The 23379-nt window shown below is 48.7% G+C and overlaps 1 protein-coding gene across 1 annotated transcript in view; it reads right to left on the bottom strand.

Annotated features, from left to right (window-relative positions):
* Nucleotides 1-876: 876 nt before the first annotated feature.
* Nucleotides 877-23379, bottom strand: part of DOK7 (docking protein 7) — a 70038-nt gene continuing 47535 nt past the window's right edge. The window contains exons 5-7 of the mRNA XM_038745327.1: nucleotides 12850-12969; nucleotides 3533-3634; nucleotides 877-1603 (exon numbers count right to left, since the gene is read on the bottom strand). Of these exons, the coding sequence (XP_038601255.1) occupies nucleotides 987-1603; nucleotides 3533-3634; nucleotides 12850-12969 (839 nt within the window). The 3' untranslated portion in view covers nucleotides 877-986. The remainder of the gene's footprint in view (nucleotides 1604-3532; nucleotides 3635-12849; nucleotides 12970-23379) is intronic.

Genomic DNA, 23379 nt, shown 5'->3' with positions numbered 1-23379 from the left:
GTCATCAGGTTGTCCCATGTGGGGCTCACAGTCTTCATCCCCATTTTCCAGATGAGGGAACTGAGGCACAGAGATGTGAAGCCCGCTGTTGGGTAGGGACCGTCTCTTGTACTTCCCAAGAGCTTAGTACAGTGCTCTGCACACAGTAAGCACTCAGTAAATACAATTGAATGAATGAATGAAGTGACTTGCCCAAGGTCACACAGCAGACAAGTGGCGGAGCCAGGATTAGAACCCACAACCTCCGACTCCCAAGCCCGGGCTCTTTCAATTGAGCCACACTGCTTCTCAACTTGTTGACCCGATGATCTCGTATCTACCTCAGAGCTTAATACAGTGCTTGGCACAGAGTAGGAGCTTAACAAATACCACAGTGATTATTTCCTCCTCTGGGCAATGGGGCACAATCACCGCTCTTCCTTTCAGGTGACCTGAGATCTGATAAAAATGCTTAGTAAAATGCTTAGCACAGAGTAGGCGCTTAAGAAAAGCCACACTGAGCGTTTCCTCCCCTTGGCAATGAAGCCCAATCGCTGGTCTCCCTCCTCATTGACCTGATGATCTAGTATCCACCCCAGAGTTTAGCACAGTGTTCAGCGCAGAGTGGACACTTAAGGAACACCACAATGATCATTTCCTCCTCTGGGAAAAGGGGCACAATTGCTACTCTCCCGCCCTGTGAGCCCCACGTGGGGCAGGGCTGGTGTCCGATCTGATTGCGGGGGCTCTGCCCATCGCCGGCCCCCCAGACCGGGCCCACTAAAAGCAGGATGGCGAGTAGCTGGATTCCCCTGGGTGGGCAGGGGGGTAGGGGGCTTGGAGATCCCCCAAACAGCATGTGGGTCACGGCCCCAAAAGGAAAAAAAGGCGGCCATCACAACCGACTGGGCCCAATCCGGGCTCCCCCAGTGGTCCGCACCCCTCGGGACGGTCGTCTGGACGCCTCTCCTCGTGGTGACCTCTCCCGGGGTCAGGGGTCCCGCGGGTCAGGGTTGGGGGGTTACCTGGAGCCCGCCGCAGACCGGACAGGCCGCCAACAGAGTCCTCGGAGTCCCGGGTGGGGGACGGCTCCGGTCGACGACCCCCGGCCCGGAGGGGTGATCTCGGGGGGTCGTCTGGGAGGGCTCCTCCGGGGGGTCCTCCGGGGCCTGGGCGGGCAGCAGCCGGCGTGGGGTGTCGTAGAGGTGGCGAGAAGAGGTGGGCACTTGGTAGTCGCAGGAGGGGCGGGATGGGCAGCTGCAGAAGGCCGAGTCGGGGCCCGGGGAGGCCAGCGGGCCCAGCCCCGACGTGGCCCCGGGCCCGGGGCAGGAGTCCAGGCTGCCCAGGCAGGAGGAGAAACTGCCCGAGTAGGAGGAACGGCTGGCCGTGGCGATGCCACTGTCCAGTGAGCCCTGCCGGCCGGACTCCAGCAGTGGCCGGTCCGGAGGGGCTCTCGACGGCAGGAGGCCGGCCCGGACCCGGTCCTCCTCGCCCACCGCCACCCCTGGCGCCCCTCGCCCGGGGCCCTCCGCGGACCCTCCGGCCTCCGCCCACGCCGCGGCCCGGCTCCCGGCGTCCGAGTGGCTGGTGTCCGACGACGAACTGGAGAGGCTCCGGTCATCTCCTGCAAAGGGATCGCATTCCTTTGTTCAGTCAGTGGGATTTAGGAGAAGCCGTGTGGCCTACCCTCTCGGGATGGCACCTGGAGAGCTTCCAGGCCTCTACCAGACTCAACTACGAGAAGCAGCATGGCTCAGTGGAAAAGAGCACAGGCTTTGAAGTCAGGGGTCAGGGGTTCAAATCCCGGCTCCGCCAATTAATAATAATAATAATAATGATGATGGCATTTGTTAAGCGCTTACTATGTGCAAAGCACTCTTCTAAGCACTGGGGGGGGGGATACAAGGTGAGCAGGTTGTCCCACGTGGGGCTCACAGTCTTCATCCCCATTTGACAGATGAGGGAACTGAGGCTCAGAGAAGTTAAGTGACTTGCCCAAAGTCACACAGCAGACATGTGGCGGTGCTGGGATTTGACCCCGTGACCTCTGACTCCAAAACCCAGGCTCTTCCCACTGAGCCACGCTGCTTCTCTATTGTCAGCTGTGTGACTTTGGGCAAGTTACTTCACTTCTCTGGGCCTCAGTTACCTCATCTGTAAAAGGGGGATGAAGACTGTGAGCCTCCCGTGGGACAACCTGATCACGTTGTAACCTCCCCAGTGCTTAGAACAGTGCTTTGCACATACTAAGCGCTTAATAAATGCCATGATTATCATTATTATTACAAGAGGGAGAGTGAAGCAGAGGCCTACCCGTGCCATTCCGAGCTTGGGCAATAGCTAGCAAGTGGCAGGCCATCCGCTACAAGTCATCATCATCATCATCAATCGTATTTATTGAGCGCTTACTGTGTGCAGAGCACTGTACTAAGCACTTGGGAAGTACAAATTGGCAACATATAGAGACAGCCCCTACCCAACAGTGGGCTCACAGTCTAAAAGGAGTGGGCTCACAGTCTGAAGTCCAAATTCCCCTGTGCTGGGCAGTAGCAGTGTGGGAGAGAATCGAGGGTGGAGACTCAAGGTTTTCACACGGAAGGCTGCAATGGTCAACCACTTCCATCTTTTCTACCAATAATAATAATTATTATTAATAATAATAATAATAATGGTATTTATTTAGCTCTTACTATGTGCAAAGCACTGTTCTAAGCTCTGGGGAGGTTGCAAGGTGATCAGGTTGTCCCACTGGGGTTCACAGTCTTCATCCCCATTTTACAGAGGAGGTAACTGAGACCCAGAGAAGTGAAGTGACTTGTCCAAAGTCACACAGCTGACAATTGGCGGAGCCGGGATTCGAACCCATGACCCCTGACTCCAAAGCCCGGGCTCTTTCCACTGAGCTACGCTGCTTCTAGAAAACTCTACAGATCCACTATCAGTACGATTGCAGATGGAATGCGGGGCATTCTGGGAGAGATGCACCCATGGAGTCACTATGGGTAGGAAACGACTCGACAGCATAAGACAAGCGTGGCTCAGTGGATAGAGTATGGGCTTGGGAGTCAGAGGACGTGGGTTCTAATCATCATCATTATCATCATTTCTCTCTGATCTCCCATCCTCGTGTCTCTCCCCACTTCAATCCATACTTCATGCTGCTGCCCGGATTATCTTTGTCCAGAAACGCTCTGAGCATATTACTCCCCACCTCAAAAATCTCAAGTGGCTACCAATCAATCTGCGCATCAGGCGGAAACTCCTCACCCTGGGCTTCAAGGCTGTCCATCCCCTCGCCCCCTCCTACCTCACCTCCCTTCTCTCCTTCTCCAGCCCAGCCCATACCCTCCGCTCCCCTGCTGCTAATCTCCTCACTGTGCCTCGTTCTCGCCTGTCCCGCCTGATGACCTCCTATCTCCCCGCAGCGATGAGAACAGCGCTTGGCACACAGTAAGCACTTAAATACCATCGTTATTATGACTTACTGCCCTACCGGCTGAACGAGGTGGGTCTCTGCGGGGGTGCCAGGCTGAGGAGAGGAGGGGGCTCTTACCTCCGCTGCAGGGCCGGCTGGAATGAGAGAGGAGACTGAGACGCTTCTCCAGCTGCAAGGTTTCGTGGGCCATTCTCTCCTCCGCCGACGTCGGGTCGACATCTAGGAAGATGGAGGCGCGGAGACCACACCGTCAAAACCTGGAGCAGGCCCAACTCCCCCAAGGCCTCCCCGCCTCCCCCAGAAAACTCCTGCGAGCTCGACTCGACGAGGGCAGAGGCAAGAGTAAATTAACAGTGATCATTCATTCAATCATATTAACTGAGCGCTTACTGTGTGCAGAGCACTGTACTAAGCGCTTGGGAAGTACAAGTTGGCACCAGATAGAGACGGTCCCTACCCAACAATGGGCTCACAGTCTAGAAAGGGGAGACAGACAACAAAACAAAACACATGGACAGGTGTCAAGTCATCAAAATAAGTAGAAATAAAGCTAGAAGCACAGCAACGACAAAATAAATAGAATAGTAAATATGTACAAGTAAAATAAAGTAATAAATCTGTACAAAGATATATACAGGTGCTGTGGGGAGGGGAAAGAGGTAGGGTGGGGGGAGGGGGAGGGGGAGAGGAAAAAGGGAGCTCAGTCTGGGAAGTCCTTGCTATGGGACAGGCACTGTACTAAGCGCTGGGGGAGACCCAAGGTTATCAGGTTGTCCCACGTGGAGCTCACAGTCTTTATCCCCACTTGACAGATGAGGTCACTGAGGCCCAGGGAAGTGAAGTGGCTTGCCCAAGGTGACACAGCAGACAAGTGGCGGAGCCAGGATTAGAACCCACGACCTCTGACTCCCAATCCCAAGCTATTGCCACTAAGCCACACTGCTTCTCTAAATTAATAATAATAATAATAATGGTATTTGTTAAGCACTTACTAGGTGCCAAGTGCTGTACTAAGCGCTGAGGTGGATAAGAGCAATCGGGGCGGCGGGGACACAATAACCCCATTGTGGGTAGGGATTGTCTCTATTCCCGAGTTGTACTTTCCAAGAGTACAGCGCTCTGCACACAGTATGCACTCAAAAAAATCTGATTGAATGAATGAATATCCCACGTGGGGCTCACAGTCTCAATCCCCATTTTACAGATGAGGTAACTGAGGCTCAGAGAAGTGAAGTGACTTGCCCAGGGTCACACAGCTGACAGGCAGCAGAATCAAGATTAGAACCCAGGTCTTCTGACTCTTAGGCCCGTGCTCTTCCCACTAAGCCATGCTACTTCTTCGAGATAATTCAACAAAGAAGAACCTGATGATGAGGAAAAAGTGGGGTTTTTTAACATGAATTTTTCAGGTCAGTCAGTGTGAGGGAACAGCTGTGACTCATCTAATTCCCTTGGAACGATCCCAGTGCTTGGCACATGAATAGGTAAGCAGCCTAGTGGATGGAGTTCAGGCCCAGGAGTCAGAAGGACTTGGGTTCTAATTCCGGCTCCACCACTTATCTGCTGTGTGCCCTTAGGCAGATCACTTCCCTTCTCTGAGCCTCAGTGGTCTCATCTGTAAAATGGGGATTAAGTCTCTGAGCTCCAAGTGGGACAGGGACTGTGTCCAACCCAACTACCTTGTATCTACCCCATTGCTTAGAAACAGTGCTTGGTAATAATAATAATAATGATGGCATTTCTTAAGCGCTTACTATGTGCAAAGCACTGTTCTAAGTGATGGGGGAATACAAGAAGATCAGGTTGTCCCCTGTGGGGCTCACAGTCTACATCCCCATTTTACAGATGAGGGAACTGAGGCTCAGAGAAGTGAAGTGACTTGCCCAAAGTCACACAGCTGACAAGTGGCGGAGCCGGGATTAGAACCCGCAACCTCTGATTCCCAAGCTCGGGCTCTTTCCACTGAGCCACGCTGCTTCTACCTGGTACATAGTAAGCACTTAGCAAATACAACTATAATTATCATCATGGGAAGCAGCGTGGGTTAGTGGAAAGAGCCCAGGCTTGGGAGTCAATGGTCATGGGTTCTAATTCCTGTTCTGCCACTTAGCTGTGTGACTTTGGGCAAGTCACTTCACTTCTCTGGGCCTCAGTTACCTCATCTTTAAAACGGGGATGAAGAGTGTGAGCCCCACGTGGGACAACCTGATCACCTTGTATCTCCCCCAGCACATAGAACAGTGTTTGGCCCATAGTAAGCGCCTAACAAATGCCATCATTATGATTATTATTACCCCAGCGCTTAGAACAGTGCTAGGATAGATAGAAGATAATCAGATCCCACAAGAGGCTCACAGTCCAGGTAAGAGGGAGATAATAATAATACTAATGATGGTATTTGTTAAGCGCTTACTATGGGCCAAGCACTGTTCTAAGCGCTAGTGGGGATACAAGGTGATCAGGTTGTCCCACGTGGGTTTCCCAGTCTTAATCCCCATTTTCCAGATGAGGGAATTGAGGCCCAGAGAAGTCATGTGACTTGCCCAAAGTCACACAGCTGACAAGCGGCAGAGCCGGCATTAGAACCCGTGACCTCTGACTCCCAAGCCCGTACTCTTTCCATTGAGCCATGCTGCTTCTCTATTATTGAATTATCAATTATCAATTACTGAATCTCCATTTTGCAGGTGAGAACTAGGTACAGAGAAGTTGAATGATTCACCTCAGTTTCCTCATCTGTAAAATCAGGATTAAATACCTGTTCTCACTCCCACTTACCCAGTGAGCCCCATGTGGGACAAGGGTGGTATCCATGAATTAGCTATCCCAGGGCTCATCACAGAGTTTAATAATAATAATAATGGCATTTATTAAGCACTTACTATGTGCAAAGCACTGTTCTAAGTGCTGGGGAGGTTACAAGATGATCAGGTTGTCCTACAGAGGGCTCTCAGTCTTAATCCCCATTTTACAGATGAGGTATCAGGCACAGAGAAGTTAAGTGACTTGCCCAAAGTCACACAGCTGACAATTGGCAAAGCCAATTTGAACCCATGACCTCTGACTCCAAAGCCCATGCTCTTTCCGCTGAGGAACGCTGCTTCTCATACATAGTAAGAGTCTACAAAACACCACTTATTATTATTATTATTATTATTATGAGTCATAGAGTCACTTCTGATTCATAGCAACTCTGTGGACATACTTTCTCCAGAATGTCCTTTCCTCTGCCATAATCCATGACTTTTCTAACGGTTCCATTTCCTAGCATTAGTGCCTGCTCCAGAGAATTAGTTCTCCCAATTATATGTCCAAAATATGTTCATCTATGTCATCTTTGGCCTTCCAAAGACCACTTGGGTTTAATTTATAGCCCAGCCTTCTGCAGCCCAGCCCACACCCTCTGCTCCTCTGCCGCTAATCTCCTCTCTGTGCCTCTTTCTCGCCTATCCCGCCGTCGACCCCCGGCCCACGTCCTCCCCCGGGCCTGGAATGCCCCCAATCCCTCTGCCCATCCGCCAAGCTAGCTCTCTTCCTCCCTTCAAGGCCCTACTGAGAGTTCACCTCCTCCAGGAGGCCTTCCCACACTGAGCCCCCTCCTTCCTCTCCCCCTCCCCATCACCTCCGCCTTACCTCCTAACCCCTCTCCACCGCACTTGTATATATGTATATATGTTTGTACAGATTTGTTACTCTATTTTACTTGTACATATTTATTCTCTTTATTTTATTTGGTTTATATGTTTTGTTGTCTGTCTCCCCCTTCTAGACTGTGAGCCCACTGTTGGGTAGGGACCATCTGTATATCTTGCCAACTTGTACTTCCCAAGCGCTTAGTACAGTGCTCTGCACACAGTAAGCGCTCAATAAATGCGATTGAATGAATGAATGAATTTGCTCCAAAATCCATTTGTTTGTTTTTAGGGCAGTCCATGGTATTCGCAAAAGCCTTCTCCAACACCACATTTCGAAAGAATCGATGTACCACTATTGTTATTATTATTATCATTGTTCCTGTAGGAAACTGTCCAGTGTCTAAAATATCTTTCATTAGCATTCCATCTTCACGGATTTCAATTGCATTTATTGAGTGCTTACTGTGTGCAGAGCACTGTACTAAGCGCTTGGGAGAGGACAAAATAACAACAAACACACACATTCCTGCCCACAATGAGCTCACGGTATAGAGGGATGGATCACAAGCGCTACCACGATGGATTAACACAGCAGTAAACTCCCCTTTTAGACTGTGAGCCCACTGTTGGGTAGGGACTGTCTCTATATGTTGCCAATTTGTGCTTCCCAAGCACTTAGTACAGTGCTCTGCACACAGTAAGCGCTCAATAAATGCGATTGATGATGATGATGATAAACTGTACCCTAATAATTCTGGTATTTGTTAAGCGCTCACTAGGTGCCAAGCACTGTTCTAAGCGCTAAGGTAGATGCGACTGACTCCTACCTCCCCTCCCATCTCTCCTTCTCCATCCCAGCCCGCACACTCCTCTCCTCTGCCTTCGCTAACCTCCTCATATGGGTCTCACAGTTTAAGTAGGAGGGAGATAGCTATTGAATTCCCCCTGGTGCAGATGAGGGAACTGAGGCACAGAGAAGTGATTTCCCCAAGGTCACACAGCAGACAAGTAGTGGAGGCAGGATTAGAACCCACAACCTTCTAACTCCTAGGCCTGTGCTCTAGCCACTGGCCAACACTGCTTCCCTGCAAGTCAAAAATCAGAATGGCCCTAACCAAACCCAGGACTCCTAGCAGATGAGCATCTTGGGCATCATTCATTCATTCAGTGGTATTTATTGAGCACTTACTGTGTGCAAAGCACTGTACTAATTGGTTTGAATTATACAATATAAAAATGAAGACACATTCCCTGCCCACAACGAGTTGTCTGTCTCCCCTTTCTAGACTGTGAGCCCAGTGTTAGGTGGGGACCGTCTCTATATGTTGCCAACTTGTACTTCCCCAGTGCTTAGTACAGTGCTCTGAACACAGTAAGTGCTCAATAAATATGACAATGAATGAATGAATGCGTATACAGTCCTAGTGGTCAGTGTCCAGGATTGGAAGTCAGGACTCGGTTGAGTCTGATTATCCTGTATCCATCCGTCCATCCAGGGCTTGGGATACCATAACTATCAACCAACAATAATTTATTGAGCGCTTAATATAGTGCTTTACTCACAGTAAGCACTCAATAAATATCGCTGATTGATTGATAGAATACAAGAGAGTAAGTAGACTCATTCCCTACCCACAGGGAGCTTACAGGGGGAAACAGATATTACTATAAAAGAATTACTGATATAAATTATTTATTCATAGTAATGTCTGTTTCCCAATCTAATAATAATAACTACTATCTGTTAAGCACTTCCTACGTGCCAGGCACTGTACTAAGCACTGGGGTAGATACAAAGAAATCAGGTTGGACACAGTCCCTGTCCCATGTAGGGCTCAAGGTCTCAATCTCCATTTTACAAATGAGGTAACTGAGGCTCAAGGAGTCAAGTGACTTGCCCAAGGTAACACAGCAGAAAAGTGGCAGAGCCGGGATTAGAATCCATGACCTGATGCCCGGGCTCTATCCATTATTTTTCATGCTGCTTCTCATTATAGGCAGGGAAAGTGTCTGCTTACTCCTTATATTGTACTCTCCCAAATGCTTAGAACAGTGCTCTGCATATAGCAAGTGCTCAATAAATAACATTGATTGACAAGAAGCAGCATGGCTCAGTGGAAAGAGCCTGGGTTTTGGAGTGAGAGGTCATGGGTTCAAATCCTAGCTCTGCCACTTGTCAGTTATATGACTTTGGACAAGTCACTTAACTTCTCTGTGCCTCAGTTACCTCATCTGTAAAATGGGGATTAAGACTGTGAGCCCCCCCGTGGGACAACCTGATCACCCTGTAATCTCCCCAGCCTTAGAACAGTGCTTTGCAAATAGTAAGCGCTTAATAAATGTCATCATTATTATTAAGTGCTGTGGGCCTGAAGGTGGGTGAAGATGGGGTGCTGAAAATGCTCCCTTCATTCATTCACTCAATCGTATTTATTGAGTGCCAACTGTTTGTAGAGCACTGTACTAAGCGCTTGGGAAAGGACAATATGTCCTTATTAACTCAATATGTCCAAGACTGAACTCCTTATCTTCCCTCCCAAACCCTGCCCTCTCCCTGACTTTCCCATCACTGCAGACAGCACTATCATCCTTCCAGTCTCACGAGCCTGCAACCTTGGTGTCATCCTCGATTCCGCTCTCTCGTTCACCCCTCACATCCAATCTGTCACCAAAACCTGCCGGTCTCACCTCCGCAACACCGAAGATCCACCCTTTCCTCTCCATCCAAACCGCTACCCTGATCATTCAATCTCTCATCCTATCCCGACTGGATTACTGCATCAGCCTCCTCTCTGATCTCCCATCCTCCTGCCTCTCCCCACTTCAGTCTATACTTCAAGCTGCTGCCCAGATCATCTTTGTGCAGAAACGCTCTGGGCATGTTACTCCCTTCCTCAAAAATCTCCAGTGGCTACCAGTTAACCTACGCATCAAGCCAAAACTCCTCACTCTTGGCTTCAAGGCTGTCCATCTCCTCGCCCCCTCCTACCTCCCCTCCCTTCTGTCCTTCTCCAGCCCAGCCCGCACCCTCCACTCCTCTGCAGCCGCTAACCTCCTCATTGGGCCTCCTTCTCGCCTGCCCCATCGTCGACCCCCAGCCCCGATCCTGCCTCTGGCCTGGAATGCCCTCCCTCTTCAAATCCCACAGACAATGATTCTCCCCCCACTTCAAAGTCCCACTGAGAGCTCACCTCCTCCAAGAGGCATTCCCAGGCTAAGCCCCACTTTCCCTCATCTCCCACTCCCTTCTGCCCTTCCCTTTTTCCCTCCCCTTCCCTTCCCTGACTTGCTCCCTTTGCTCTTCCCCCTTCCCCTCCCCACAGCACTTATGTATATACCTGTCATTTTATTTATTTGCATTGATGTCTTTCTCCCCACCCCCACCCCCCCACTGGACTATGAGCTCATCACAGGCAGGGAAGTTAACTGTTTCTTGTTGTATTGTACTTTACCAAGTGCTTAGTACAGTACTCTAGACTGTGAGCCCGTTGTTGGTTAGGGATTGTCTCTGTTGCTGAATTATACTTTCCAAGCGTTTAGAACAGTGCTCTGCATGCCATAAGAGCTCAATAAATACGATTGAATGAATGAATGCTTAATAAATATGAAGGAAGGAAGCGGGGAAGGGAAGGGAAGGGAAAAAGGGAAGGGAAGAAGGGAAGAGGGGAAGGGAAGAGGGGAAGGGAAGAAGGGAAGAGGGGAAGGGAAGAAGGGAAGAGGGGAAGGGAAGAAGGGAAGAGGGGAAGGGAAGAAGGGAAGAGGGGAAGGGAAGAGGGGAAGAGGGGAAGGGAAGAGGGGAAGAGGGGAAGGGAAGAAGGGAAGCGGGGAAGGGAAGAGGGGAAGGGAAGAGGGGAAGCGGGGAAGGGAAGAAGGGAAGAGGGGAAAGGAAGAAGGGAAGAGGGGAAGAGGGGAAGGGAAGAGGGGAAGAGGGGAAGGGAAGAGGGGAAGAGGGGAAGGGAAGAGGGGAAGAGGGGAAGGGAAGAGGGGAAGAGGGGAAGGGAAGAAGGGAAGAAGGGAAGAGGGGAAGGGAAGAGGGGAAGAGGAGAAGGGAAGAGGGGAAGAGGGGAAGGGAAGAGGGGAAGGGAAGAGGGGAAGAGGGGAAGAGGGGAAGGGAAGAGGGGAAGAGGGGAAGGGAAGAGGGGAAGAGGGGAAGGGAAGAGAGGAAGAGGGGAAGGGAAGAGGGGAAGGGAAGAGGGGAAGGGAAGAGGGGAAGGGAAGAGGGGAAGGGAAGAGGGGAAGGGAAGAGGGGAAGGGAAGAGGGGAAGGGAAGAGGGAAAGGGAAGAGGGGAAGGGAAGGCAAGAAGGGAAGGGAAGAAGGGAAGGGAAGGCAAGAAGGGAAGGGAAGGCAAGAAGGGAAGGGAAGGCAAGAAGGGAAGGCAAGAAGAGAAGGCAAGAAGGGAAGGCAAGAAGGGAAGGCAAGAAGGGAAGGCAAGAAGGGAAGGGAAGGCAAGAAGAGAAGGCGGGAAGGGAAGGCAAGAAGGGAAGGCAAGAAGGGAAGGCAAGAAGGGAAGGCAAGAAGGGAAGGGAAGGCAAGAAGAGAAGGCGGGAAGGGAAGGCAAGAAGGGAAGGCAAGAAGGGAAGGGAAGGCAAGAAGAGAAGGCGGGAAGGGAAGGCAAGAAGGGAAGGCAAGAAGGGAAGGGAAGGCAAGAAGGGAAGGGAAGGCAAGAAGGGAAGGGAAGGCAAGGCAAGGCAACGGAAGGGAAGGGAAGACGGAAAGGGAAGGGAAGAAAGGGTCCGGCAGGTGAGGGAGCCCCTAGAGCCTCCAGCAGGAGGCGCTACTGCCCCGTCCTTCCCCGCCCGGCGCCCGCCTGCACGGGAAGCCAAGGACAGGGAGAAAATTGGATTGTTCAGTCAATCGCATTTATTGAGCGCTTACTGTGTGCAAAGCACCGTACTAAACGCTTGGGAGAGGACAAGAGAACAACAGGCACATTCCCTGCCCACAACGAGCTCACAGTCTAGAGGCAGTTTGGCTCAGTGGAAAGAGCCCGGGCTTTAGAGTCAGAGGTTCTAATCCTGGCTCCGCCACTTGTCAGCTGTGTGACTTTGGGCAAGTCACTTCACTTCTCTGGGCCTCAGTTACCTCATTTGTAAAATGGGAATTAAGACTGGGAGCCCCACATGGAACAACCTGATCACCTTGTATCCCCCCAGCACTTAGAACAGAGCTTGGCACATAGTAAGTGCTTAACAAATGCTATTATTATTATTATTATTATTACTTGTCTGCTGTGTGACCTCTAGGCCTCAGTTACCTCATCTGGAAAATGGGGATTAAGACTGATCCACACATGGGACAACCTGATTACCTCGTATCTGTACCTGATTACCCCAGCGCTTAGAACAGTGCTTGGCACATTGTAAGTGCTTAACAAGTACCATAATAACAACAAATACGATTGACTGACGGACATTCCCCAACCATGCCCTCCATGAGTTGATGCTATTGACGCCTGTCTATTTGTTTTGTTGTCTGTCTCCCCCTTCTAGACTGTGAGCCCATTGTCGGGTAGGGGGTCATCTTTATCTGTTGTCGAATTGTCCTTTCCAAGTGCTTAGTATGGTGCTCTGCACATAGTAAGTGCTCAATAAGTACAATTGAATGAGTGAATGGAGTTGGCAGGAAAACAGCCAGAATCAATGCCCACCAAGGCCACGAGGACTCCCCCCCCACCCCCCGCCCCCACCGTGGATGAAGCAGCCACCAAATAAGTCGGCAGGGCTGGGGAGGGGGATAGGGAGGGACACCCTTGGGGTCCAGAGGATGGTCCGCATGGGGCGGGGGCGTCCAGCGTTCACCTGGCAGGGCGGGCCGCAGTCCAAACGGGCCTTTGGTCGGAGAGATGCCTCGGACGATGCAGTCGAAGAGGAAGCTGAGCTGCTCGCCGTTCGGGCAGCAGAGGAAGAAGACACCAGCCCCTGCAAGAGAGCAGCGGACTGTGGTGCCCGCCACTGGGCCCGCATCCCGGACCCTCGCCCGGGCCTGGGCCTGGGACACCGAGGCCCACGGCTCAGCCCCACATGGCCACAGAGGCCCCAGACCCACGTGCAGACCCGTGGGGTGGCCCTCTCTGGCTCTGGGGTCTTGCCCGTTGCCCCCCGCCCCTCTCTTTGGGGCAGAGGACCCGATCCCCCATGCAACCCTAGTCCCCCCACAAGGCTGTGGCCGACTGAGAAGCAGCACGGCCTAGTCGATAGGGCCTGGGAGCCAGAAGGACCTGGGTTCTAATGCCTGATAATCTAATGGGATCATCTCTATTTGTTGCTGAATTGTACTTTCCAAACTCTTAGTATAGCAGAGAAGCAGCGTGGCTCAGTGGAAAGAGCCCGGGCTTTGGAGTCGGAGGTCATGGGTTCAAATCCCAGCTCCGCCACTTGTCAGCTGTGTGACTCTGGGCCAGTCACTTAACTTCTCTGAGCCTCAGTTACCTCATCTGTAAAATGGGGCTGAAGACTGTGAGCCCCCCGTGGGGCAACCTGATCACCTTGTAACCTCCCCAGGGCTTAGAACAGGGCTTTGCACATAGTAAGCGCTTAATAAATGCCATTATCATTATTATTACAGTGGTCTGCACACAGTAAGCACTCAATAAATATGATTGAATGAACAGATAATGCCAGCTCCGCTCCTTGTCTGCTGGGTGACCTTGAGCAAGTCATTTCTCTCTGCCTCAGTTCCCTCATCTGGAAAATGGGGATTAAGTGGGACATGGACTGTGTCCAATCTTGCATCTACTCCAGCACTTAGAACAGTGCTTGGTACATAGTAAGTGTGTAACCCTGTGAACCCCACATGGGACAACCTGATTATCTTGTATACCCCAGCACTTAGAACAGGAGACAGGAGATGCAGCATGGCTCAGTGGAAAAGAGCCCGGGCTTTGGAATCAGAGGTCATGGGTTCAAATTCCGGCTCCACCACTTGTCAGCTGTGTGACTTTGGGCAAGTCACTTCACTTCTCTGGGCCTCAGTGACCTCATCTGTAAAATAGGGATTAAGGCTGCGCGTGGGACAACCTGATCACCTTGTAACCTCCCCAGTGCTTAGAACAGTGCTTTGCACATAGTAAGTGCTTAATAAATGTCATTATGAACAGTGCTTGGCACATAAGCGCTTAATAATAATGATGGTATTTGTTAAGCGTTTACTATGTGCCAAGCACTGTTCTAAGTGATGGAGTGGGTACAAGGTAATCAGGTTGTCCCACGTGGGGCTCACAGTCTTAATGCTCATTTGACAGATGAGGTAACTGAGGCCCAGAGAAGTGAAGTGACTTGCCCAAAGTCACACAGCAGACAAGTGGCGGAACTGGAATTAGAACCTCCATCCTCTGACTCCCAAGCCCAGGCTCTTGCCACTGAGCCATGCTGCTTCTCTATAAAAGAGAAGAGGAAGAAGGAGGAGGAGGAGAAAGAAGATTACCTCTGCTCCTCCACACTTACCCCCCCAACCGGGACAGCACTTATGTAATAATAATAATAATAATAATAATAATAATAATAATAATAGTAGTAGTAGTAGTATTTGTTAAGCACTTACCATGTGCCAAGCACTGTTCTAAGTGCTGGAAGGATACAAGGTAATGAGGCTGTCCCACTTGGGGATCACAGTCTTCATCCCCATTTTACAGATGAGGTAACCGAGGACAAGATGTCTTGCCCAAGGTCACACAGCAGACAAGTGGCAGAACCAGGATTAGAACCCACGACCTCTGACTCCCAAGCCCAGGCTATTTCCACTAAGCCACAGTATATATCTCTAATTCTGCTTATTTATACTGACACCTGTTTCCTTGTTTTGATGTCTGTCTCCCTGCTTCTAGACTGTAAGCAAACTGTGAGCAGGGATTGTCTCTCTTTGTTGCTGAATTGTACTTCCCAAGCACTTAATACAGTGATCTGCACACAGTAAGTGCTCAATAAATACGACTGAATGAATGAGAGAATGAAAAGAGGAGGAGAAAGAAGAGGAGGAAGAGGAGGGAGGGGAAGTGGTGGACGGCCATCTGTCCGTCCGTCCATCAGTCGGGCCTGCCGTGGCCAGGGGCACACTGCCCAATGCCCAGGCTTAGCTGTGAATGCGGCAGCGGGGACACTCGGGCGCCCGTCGGGCTAATAATAGTAATAATAATGGCATTTGTTAAGCGCTTACTATGTGCCAAGCACTGTTCTAAGCGCTGGGGGAGATACAAACTAATCAGATTGTCCCACTTGGTGCTCACAGTCTTAATCCCCATTTTACAGATGAGGGAACTCTGGAACAGAGAAATGAAGTGACTTGCCCAAAGTCACAGAGCTGACAAGTGGCAGAGACGGAATTAGAACCCAGAACTGGGGAGCTGGCAGGAGCCAGGCTCCCAAAGTATTTCAGCTGGAATGTCGGGAGTCTGGGAGCAAGTGTGGCAGAGGACAACGTCCCAGAGGCCCTGTTCCCCTGGGAGGCAGGCTTACTTCATTCATTCAATCGTATTTATTCACTCAATCATATTTATTGAGCGCTTACTGTGTGCAGAGGACTGTACTAAGTGCTTGGAAAGGACAATTTGGCAACAGATTGGTACAATCCCTACCCAACAACAGGCTCACATCCAGAACGGGGAGACATCATCATCATCAATCATATTTATTGAGCGCTAACTGTGTGCAGAGCACTGTACTGAGCACTTGGGAAGTACAAGTTGGCAACATATAGAGACAGTCCCTACCCAAAAGTGGGCTCACAGTCTAAAAGGGGGAGACAGAGAACAAAACCGAGCATACTAACAAAATAAATAGAATAGATATGTACAAGTAAAATAAATAGAGTAATAAATATGTACAAACATATATACATATATACAGAGACAGACAACAAAAAAGTAGACAGGCATCAATAGCATCAGAATAAATACAATTATAGCTATATACATATCATTAATAAAATAGAGAAATAAATATGTACAAATATACACAAGTGCTGTGGGGAGGGGAAGGGGGTAGGGCAGAGGGAGGGAATGGGGGTGATGGGGAGGGGAGGAGGAGAAAAGGCAAAGAAAGGCGCTTAGTACAGTGCTCTGCACACAGTAAGTGCTCAATAAATATGATTGAATGAATGAAAGGCGTGAGAAGCACTGCTGCCTAGTGGCTAGAGCCCGGGCCTGGGAGTAAAAAGGTCAGAGTCATGGGTTCTAATCCCCTCTCTGATGCTTGTCCTTGGGCAAGTCACTTTTACTCCTCTGGGCCTCAGTTCCCTCATCTGAAAAATGTGGATTGAGACTGTGAGCCCCACTTGGGACAGGGACTGTGTCCAACCTGATTGGCTTGTATCTACCTAAGCGCTTAGACAGTGTTTGATAGATAGTAAGCATTTAACAAATATTCATTCATTCATATCTATTGAGCACTTACTGTGTGCAGAGCACTGTACTAAGTGCTTGGAAAGTACAATTCGGCAAAATATAAAGATGGTCCCTAACCAACAATGGGCTCACCATCTAGAAGGGGGCAGACAGACAACAAAACAAGTAGACAGGCATCAATACTATCAGAATAGATAAATAGAATTATAGATATTTTTACTTATTGAGTACTTACTGTGTGCAGAGCACTGTACTAAGCGCTTTGAAGAGTGCAATAGAATAATAAGCAGACACATTCCCTACCCACAATGAGCATACTTGTTGCTTAGAGAAGCAGTGTGGTCCAATATTATCATTATCATCATAGTAAGCACTCTATAAATACCACTGATGGATTGATTGAAGACTGTAAACAGCCTCTACACCATAAACTCCTTGTGTTATATTGGATTTTCTCACACGCTTAGTACAGTGCTCTGTGAATAGTAAGCACTCAGTAAGCTTGATCTGGGCAGGGAACGCGTCTGTTATATTGTGAACTCTCATCCTATCCTGACTGGATTACTGCAGCAGCCTCCTCTCTGATCTCCCATCCTCCTGTCTCTCCCCACTTTAATCTATACTTCACGCTGCTGCCCGGATCATCTTTGTGCAGAAGCGCTCTGGTCATGTTACTCCCTTCCTCAAAAATCTCCAGTGGCTACCAATGGACCTGCACATCAGGCAAAAACTCCTCACTCTCGACTTCAAGTCTGTCCATCACCTCACCCTCCTACCTCACCTCCCTTCTTTCCTTCTCCAGCCCAACCCGCACCCTCCGCTCCTCTGCCACCGCTAACTTCCTCACTGTGCCTCCTTCTCACCTGTCCCGCCGTCGACCCCCGGCCCACGTCCTCCCCCTGGCCTGGAATGCCCTCCCTCCGCACATCCGCCAAGCTAGCTCTCTTCCTCCCTTCAAAGCCCTACTGAGAGCTCACCTCCTCCAGGAGGCCTTCCCAGACTGAGCCCCCTCCTTCCTCTTCCCCTCCTCATCCCCCCCACCCTACCTCCTTCCCCTCCCACAGCACCCGCATATACGTTTGTACATATTTATTACTCTATTTATTTTACTTGTACATATTTATTATTCTATTTATTTTATTTTGTTATTATGTTTTCTTTTGGTGTCTGTCTCCCCCTTCTAGACTGTGAACCCACTGTTGGGTAGGGACTGTCTCTCTATGTTGCTAACTTGTACTTCCCAAGTGCTTAGTACAGTGCTCTGCACACAGTAAGCGCTCAATAAATACGACTGAATGAATGAACTCTCCCACACGCTTAGTTCGGTGCTATGTGCACAGTAAGTGCTCAGTAAGGTCACTGTGGGTGGAGAATGTGTCCATTATATTGTGATATTGAACTCTCCCACATGCTTAGTACAGTGCTTTGCAAACAGTGAATGCTCAGTAAGCTCGCTGTGGGCTGGGAATGTGTTATATTGTACTCTCCGAAGTGCTTAGTACAGTGCTCTGCACACAGTAAATGCTCAGTAAGCTCACTGTGTGCTGGGAATGTATTATATTTTACTCTCCCAAGTTCTTAGTACAGTGCTCTGCACACAGTAAATGCTCAGTAAGCTCATGATAAGCAGGGAATGTGTCTGTTTATTGTTGTGTTGCCCTTTCCCAAGCATGTAGTTCAGTGCTCTGCACACAGTAAGCACTCAAATATGAGTGAATGAAGAAAATGAATCAATCACTGGCAGAAAAGAGGCAGATAGAAAGAGATGGGTGGAGAGACAGAGAAAAAGAGAGACAAAGTTGGGTGGAGAGACGGGGAGAGAGAAAGGCAGAGAGAACGATGGGCACAAAGGCAGAGAAAAAAAAGACAGATACAGAGAAAGAGAAGGGCAGAAAGGCAGAGAAAAGAGACACAGAGACAGAGAGAAAGAGATGGGCAAAAAGGCAGAGGGAAAGAGCAAAGAAATACAGAGACAGAGATGGGTGGAGAGATGGGGGAGAGACATAGAAAGGTAGAGAAAAAGATGAGCACAGAGGCAGAGAAAAAGAGAAAGAAAAAAGAGAAAGACATGAAAAAAAACAGAGGGAAAGATGGAAAGTGACAGAGAGACAGGGAGAAAGACAGGCAAAAGGGCAGAGGGAAAGAGAGAAATAGAGACAGAAAGAGACAGAGAGAAAGATGGGCAAGAAGGCAGAATGAAAGACAGAAAAGAGACAAAGAGAGAAAGAGATGGGTGAAGAGACAGAGGGAAAGACAGAAAAAGAAAGATGGGTGGAGAGGCAGGGGGAGAGACAGAAAGGCAAAGAGAGAGAGATGGGCACAAAGGCAGAGGAAGAAAAGGCAGAGAAAGAAAAAGAGAAAGAGAGAGACAGAGAGAAAGAGGTGGGCAAAAGGCACAGGGAAAGATGGAAAAAGAGACACACAGAGACTGACAAAAGGACAGAAGGAAAGACAGAGAGAAAGAGACGGGCAAGAAGGAAGAATGAAAGACAGAAAAAGAGAGATGGGGAGAAATAGATGGGTGGAGAGACATGGGGAGAGACAGAGAAAGAGTTGGACCCAAAGGCAGAAGAAAAAAAAGACAGAGAGAAAGACAGGCAGAAAGGCAGAGGGAAAGGTAGAAAAGAGACAGACAGAAAGAGATTGGTGGAGAGACAGAGGGAGAGACAGAGAAAGGCAGAGAGAGAGATGGGCACAAAGGCAGAGAAAAAAGACAGAGAAAGAGAAACAGACAGGTAAAAAGGCAGAGGAAAAGACAGAAGAGAGACAGAGAGAAAGAAATGAGAAAAGAGAGAGGGAGAGACAGAGAAAAAGAGATGGGTGGAAAGACGAGGGAGAGAGAAAGAGACAGAGAGGAAGAGAAGAGCAAAAAGGCTGACAGAAAGAGACACAGAACAGGAGAGAGAACAGAAAGAGAGAGAGAGAAGGGAGACAGAGAGAAGAGAGATGGGCAAAGATGTAGAGGGAAAGAAAAAGAGAGAGAAATAGAGACATAGAGAGACAGAAAAAGAGTCGGGAGAAGAGGCAAAGAGAAAAAGAGAAGGGCAAAGAGGCAGAGAGAAAGAGATGGGCAAAAAGGCAGGAGGAAAGAAAGAAAAAGAGACACAGAGAGATGGAGAAAAAGAGACACAGACAAAAGGAAAGAGGCGGATAAAGAAGCAGTGGGGAAAGACACAGAGAGGCTGAGAGAAAGAGACAGAGAGAAAGAGACGGGCAAGGAGGGAGAAGGAAAGACAGAGAGAGGAAGAGAAAAGGGAGAGAGAAACAGACGATCAGAGGGAAAGATAAAGACAAACAGAGAAAAAGAAAGTCAGTGAGACAGAGAGAGAAACACAGGCTAAGAGGCCATTTTTCCTGAATTCTCCCCGCTGTCTGGTGGATGGCTCGTCTTCCTAAGGTCCAGTTAGGGGCCGGCTGAGTGCGGGGCCGAACTGGGGGCTCCCAGGCCGCGGCCTGCAAGGCCGCTGACCTCTGGGCCTTGGGCGGACTCTCTCTCTCTCTCTCTCTCCTTCCACCCCTCAAACTCGGGGCTGTGAGGCCTCAACTACCCACCCGGCTTCTGTCTCCCTCGGCACAAAACTGAGCGTGGCTCAGCGGAAAGAGCCCAGGCTTGGGAGTCAGAGGACGTGGGTTCTAATCCCAGCTCCACCACTTGTCTGCTGTGTGACTTTGGGCAAGTCACTTCACTTCTCTGTGCCTCAGTTCCCTCAACTGGAAAATGGGGATCAAGACTGTGATTAGAACCCACGACCTCTGACTCCCAAACCTGGGGTCTTTCCACTGAGCCATGTTGTTTTTCATATAATGTGAGCCCCATATTGGGCAGGGACTGTGTCTGACCCTATTATCTTGTATCTACCTCAGCAATTAGTACAGATCGGATACTGCTTGAGAGAAGCAGCATGGCACAGTGGTTAGAAGCCAGGCCCAGGAGTCAGAAAGTCATGGGTTCTAATCCTGCCTCCTCCACTTGATGATGATGATGGTATTTGTTAAGCGCTTACTATGTGCCAAGCACAGTTCTAAGCACTGGAGTAGATACAAGGTAATCAGGTTATCCCATGTGGGGCCACAATCTTAACCCCCATTTTACAGATGAGGTAACTGAGGCTTGTCTGCTGTGTGACCGTGGACAAGACACTTCATTTCTCTGCATGGCTCAGTGGAAAGAGCCTGGGCTTTGGAGTCAGAGGTCATGGGTTCAAACCCCAGCTCTGCCAATTGCCAGCTGTGTGACTTTGGACAAGTCACTTCACTTCTCTGTGCCTCAGTTCCCTCATCTGTAAAATGGGGATTAAGACTGTGAGCCCCCGTGGGACAACCTGATCACCTTGTAGCCTCCCCAGAGCTTAGAACAGTGCTTTGCACACAATAAGCACTTAATAAATAAGAAGCAGTGTGGCTTAATGGAAAGAGCCCGGGCTTGGGAGTCAGAGGTCATGGGTTCAAATCCCCATTCCACCAATTGTCCTCTGTGTGACTTTGGGCAAGTCACTTAACTTCTCTGTGCCTCAGTTACCTCATCTGGAAAATGGGGATGTGAGCCCCGTGTGGGGCAATCTGATCACCTTGTAACCTCCCCAGCACTTGGAACAATCCTTTGCACATAGTAAGAGCTTAACAAATGCCATTATTATTATTATTATTATTATATGTCACTTCACTTCCCTGTCCCTTGGTTACCTCATTTGGAAAATAGGAATAAGATTCTGATCCCCACGTGGGACAACCTGATGACTTTGTATCTACCCCAGCGCTTAGAATAGTGCTTGGCACATAGTAAGCGCTTAGCAAATATTATTATTATTATTCTCTGTGCCTCAGTTATGTCAACTGTAAAATGGGGATTGAGACTGTGCACCCCATGTGGGACAGGGACTGAGCCAACCCTATTTTCCTTATATCCACCCCAACACTTAACAATAATAATAATAATAATAATAGTATTTGTTAAGCACTTACTATGTGCCAAGCACTGTTATACAGTGCCTGGTACATAGTAAGCACTGACCAAATGCCATAATAATTAGGGGTTGCATGTATAAACATTTATATTTACTTTGATTAATCTATATGTAATCAAATACACGAGTTAATCAAATATACAGCTATGTTCAAGATGGGTAGAAAGAAGTCCACAAGTTCATGTGCCGAGGGCATGACTGTAATACTTTACTCTCCCAAGTGCTTAGCACAGTGCTGTGCACACAATAGGTGCTCAATAAGTATGATTGATTGATAAATTCTGGAGATCTGGAAATTATTTTGTTTCTGTCTCCCCTGTGGGATTATAAACTCCTTAAGTGCAGAGATGGTTTCTAAGAACTCTGCTTGTCCTCTACCAGTAGCTCAGCACAGAGTCCCGCCCATGAGAGGCGCTCAGTACATGTGATGATTAATTACATTCACTTGACTAGCCCAGGGCCTTCAGGCTGGGTAACAGGTTGGGAAATATCAGGGTATAAAATGGCACAGCTGCTTCAATTCAGATGGCAGCTGTCTGAAGCCGTGGCAAATTGCTTTTTTCAAGCTCCTGGCCTCTCTAAATACTGAAAGGGTGGTTGTTGTAAATAACAGAATAGCAACTCTGAGAGTGCAATAACCATAATTATTATGGTATTTATTAAGTATTTACTAAGTGCCAAGTACCAAACTAAGCACTGGGGTAGATATAAACTAATCAGGTCAGGCGCAGTCATTGTCCCACATTTTTGGGGGTGTATTTGTTAATAATAATAATGATAGTATTACTATTATAACCCTATAATATAGTGTATTATAGATAATATTATTATATGTTGTATAATATGATAATATTATGGTATTTAAGCACTTACTATGTGTGAGGCATTATACTAAGGGCTGGGGTGGATACAAGCAAATCTGGATAGGCACAATCCCTGTCCCACATGGGGCTTTACAGTCTCCATGCCCATTTTACAAATGAGGAAACTGAGGTCCAGAGAATAATAATAATAATAATGTTGGTATTTAAGCGCTTACTATGTGCAAAGCACTGTTCTAAGCGCTGGGGTAGATACAAGATAATCAGGTTGTCCCACTAGGGGCTCACAGTCTTCATCCCCATTTTACAGATGAGGGAACTGAGGAACAGAGAAGTGAAGTGACTTGCCCAAAGTCACCGTGATTAAAAACCATGATTTTATGGTATCGATTATTATCGATGATAATAATAGTAGCAGTAACAAGGAGCAGCGCATCCTAGTGGAAAGAACACAGGCCTGGGCATCAGTGGACCTGGGTTCTAATCCTGCTCCCCCCACCTTGCCTGCTGTGGGACCCTGGGCAAGTCACTTCACTTCTCTGTGCTTCAGATTTCTCATCTGTAAAATGGGGGTTCGTTCCCTGTTCTCTGTCTTACTTAGATTGTGAGTGTCCCATGTAGGACGGGGACTATGTCAGAACCTGAGGAATGCTTATGTTGATTATTGCATGTCCTGTCCCAAGCGCTTAGTACAGTGCTCTGCACTCAGTAAGCACTCAATAAATATGACAATGAATGACTGAATGAATTGTATCTACCCCGGCGCCTAGGACAGTACTTGATAAGCAGCACTTAAATATCTCAATTATTATTATTTGTAGTAGTAGTTTAATCGATCCAGTACTTAGAACAGTGCTTGACACATAGTAAGCGCTTAACTATCATCATTATTATTTATTGAACACCTACCGTGTGCAGATCACTATACTAAGTATGTGGAAGCCTACAGCAAAACAGAGTTGTAGGCATGATCCCTGCTCTCAGGGAATTTACATGAAGGTATTAAGCGCTTAGTACAGTGCTCTGCACACAGTAAGCGCTCAATAAATATGATTGATTGATTGATTAGGAGAAACAGCATGGTGTAGTGGCTAGAGCCCCAGCCCAGGGGTCAGAAGGTCATGAGTTCTAATCCTAGCTCCATCAATTATCAGCTGTGTGACCTTGGACAATCAATCAATCATATTTATTGAGCGCTTACTGTGT

Source organism: Tachyglossus aculeatus, chromosome 4, assembly GCF_015852505.1.
Source record: "Tachyglossus aculeatus isolate mTacAcu1 chromosome 4, mTacAcu1.pri, whole genome shotgun sequence".
Taxonomy (NCBI): domain Eukaryota; kingdom Metazoa; phylum Chordata; class Mammalia; order Monotremata; family Tachyglossidae; genus Tachyglossus; species Tachyglossus aculeatus.
This window is presented reverse-complemented; position numbering and strand designations above follow the sequence as displayed.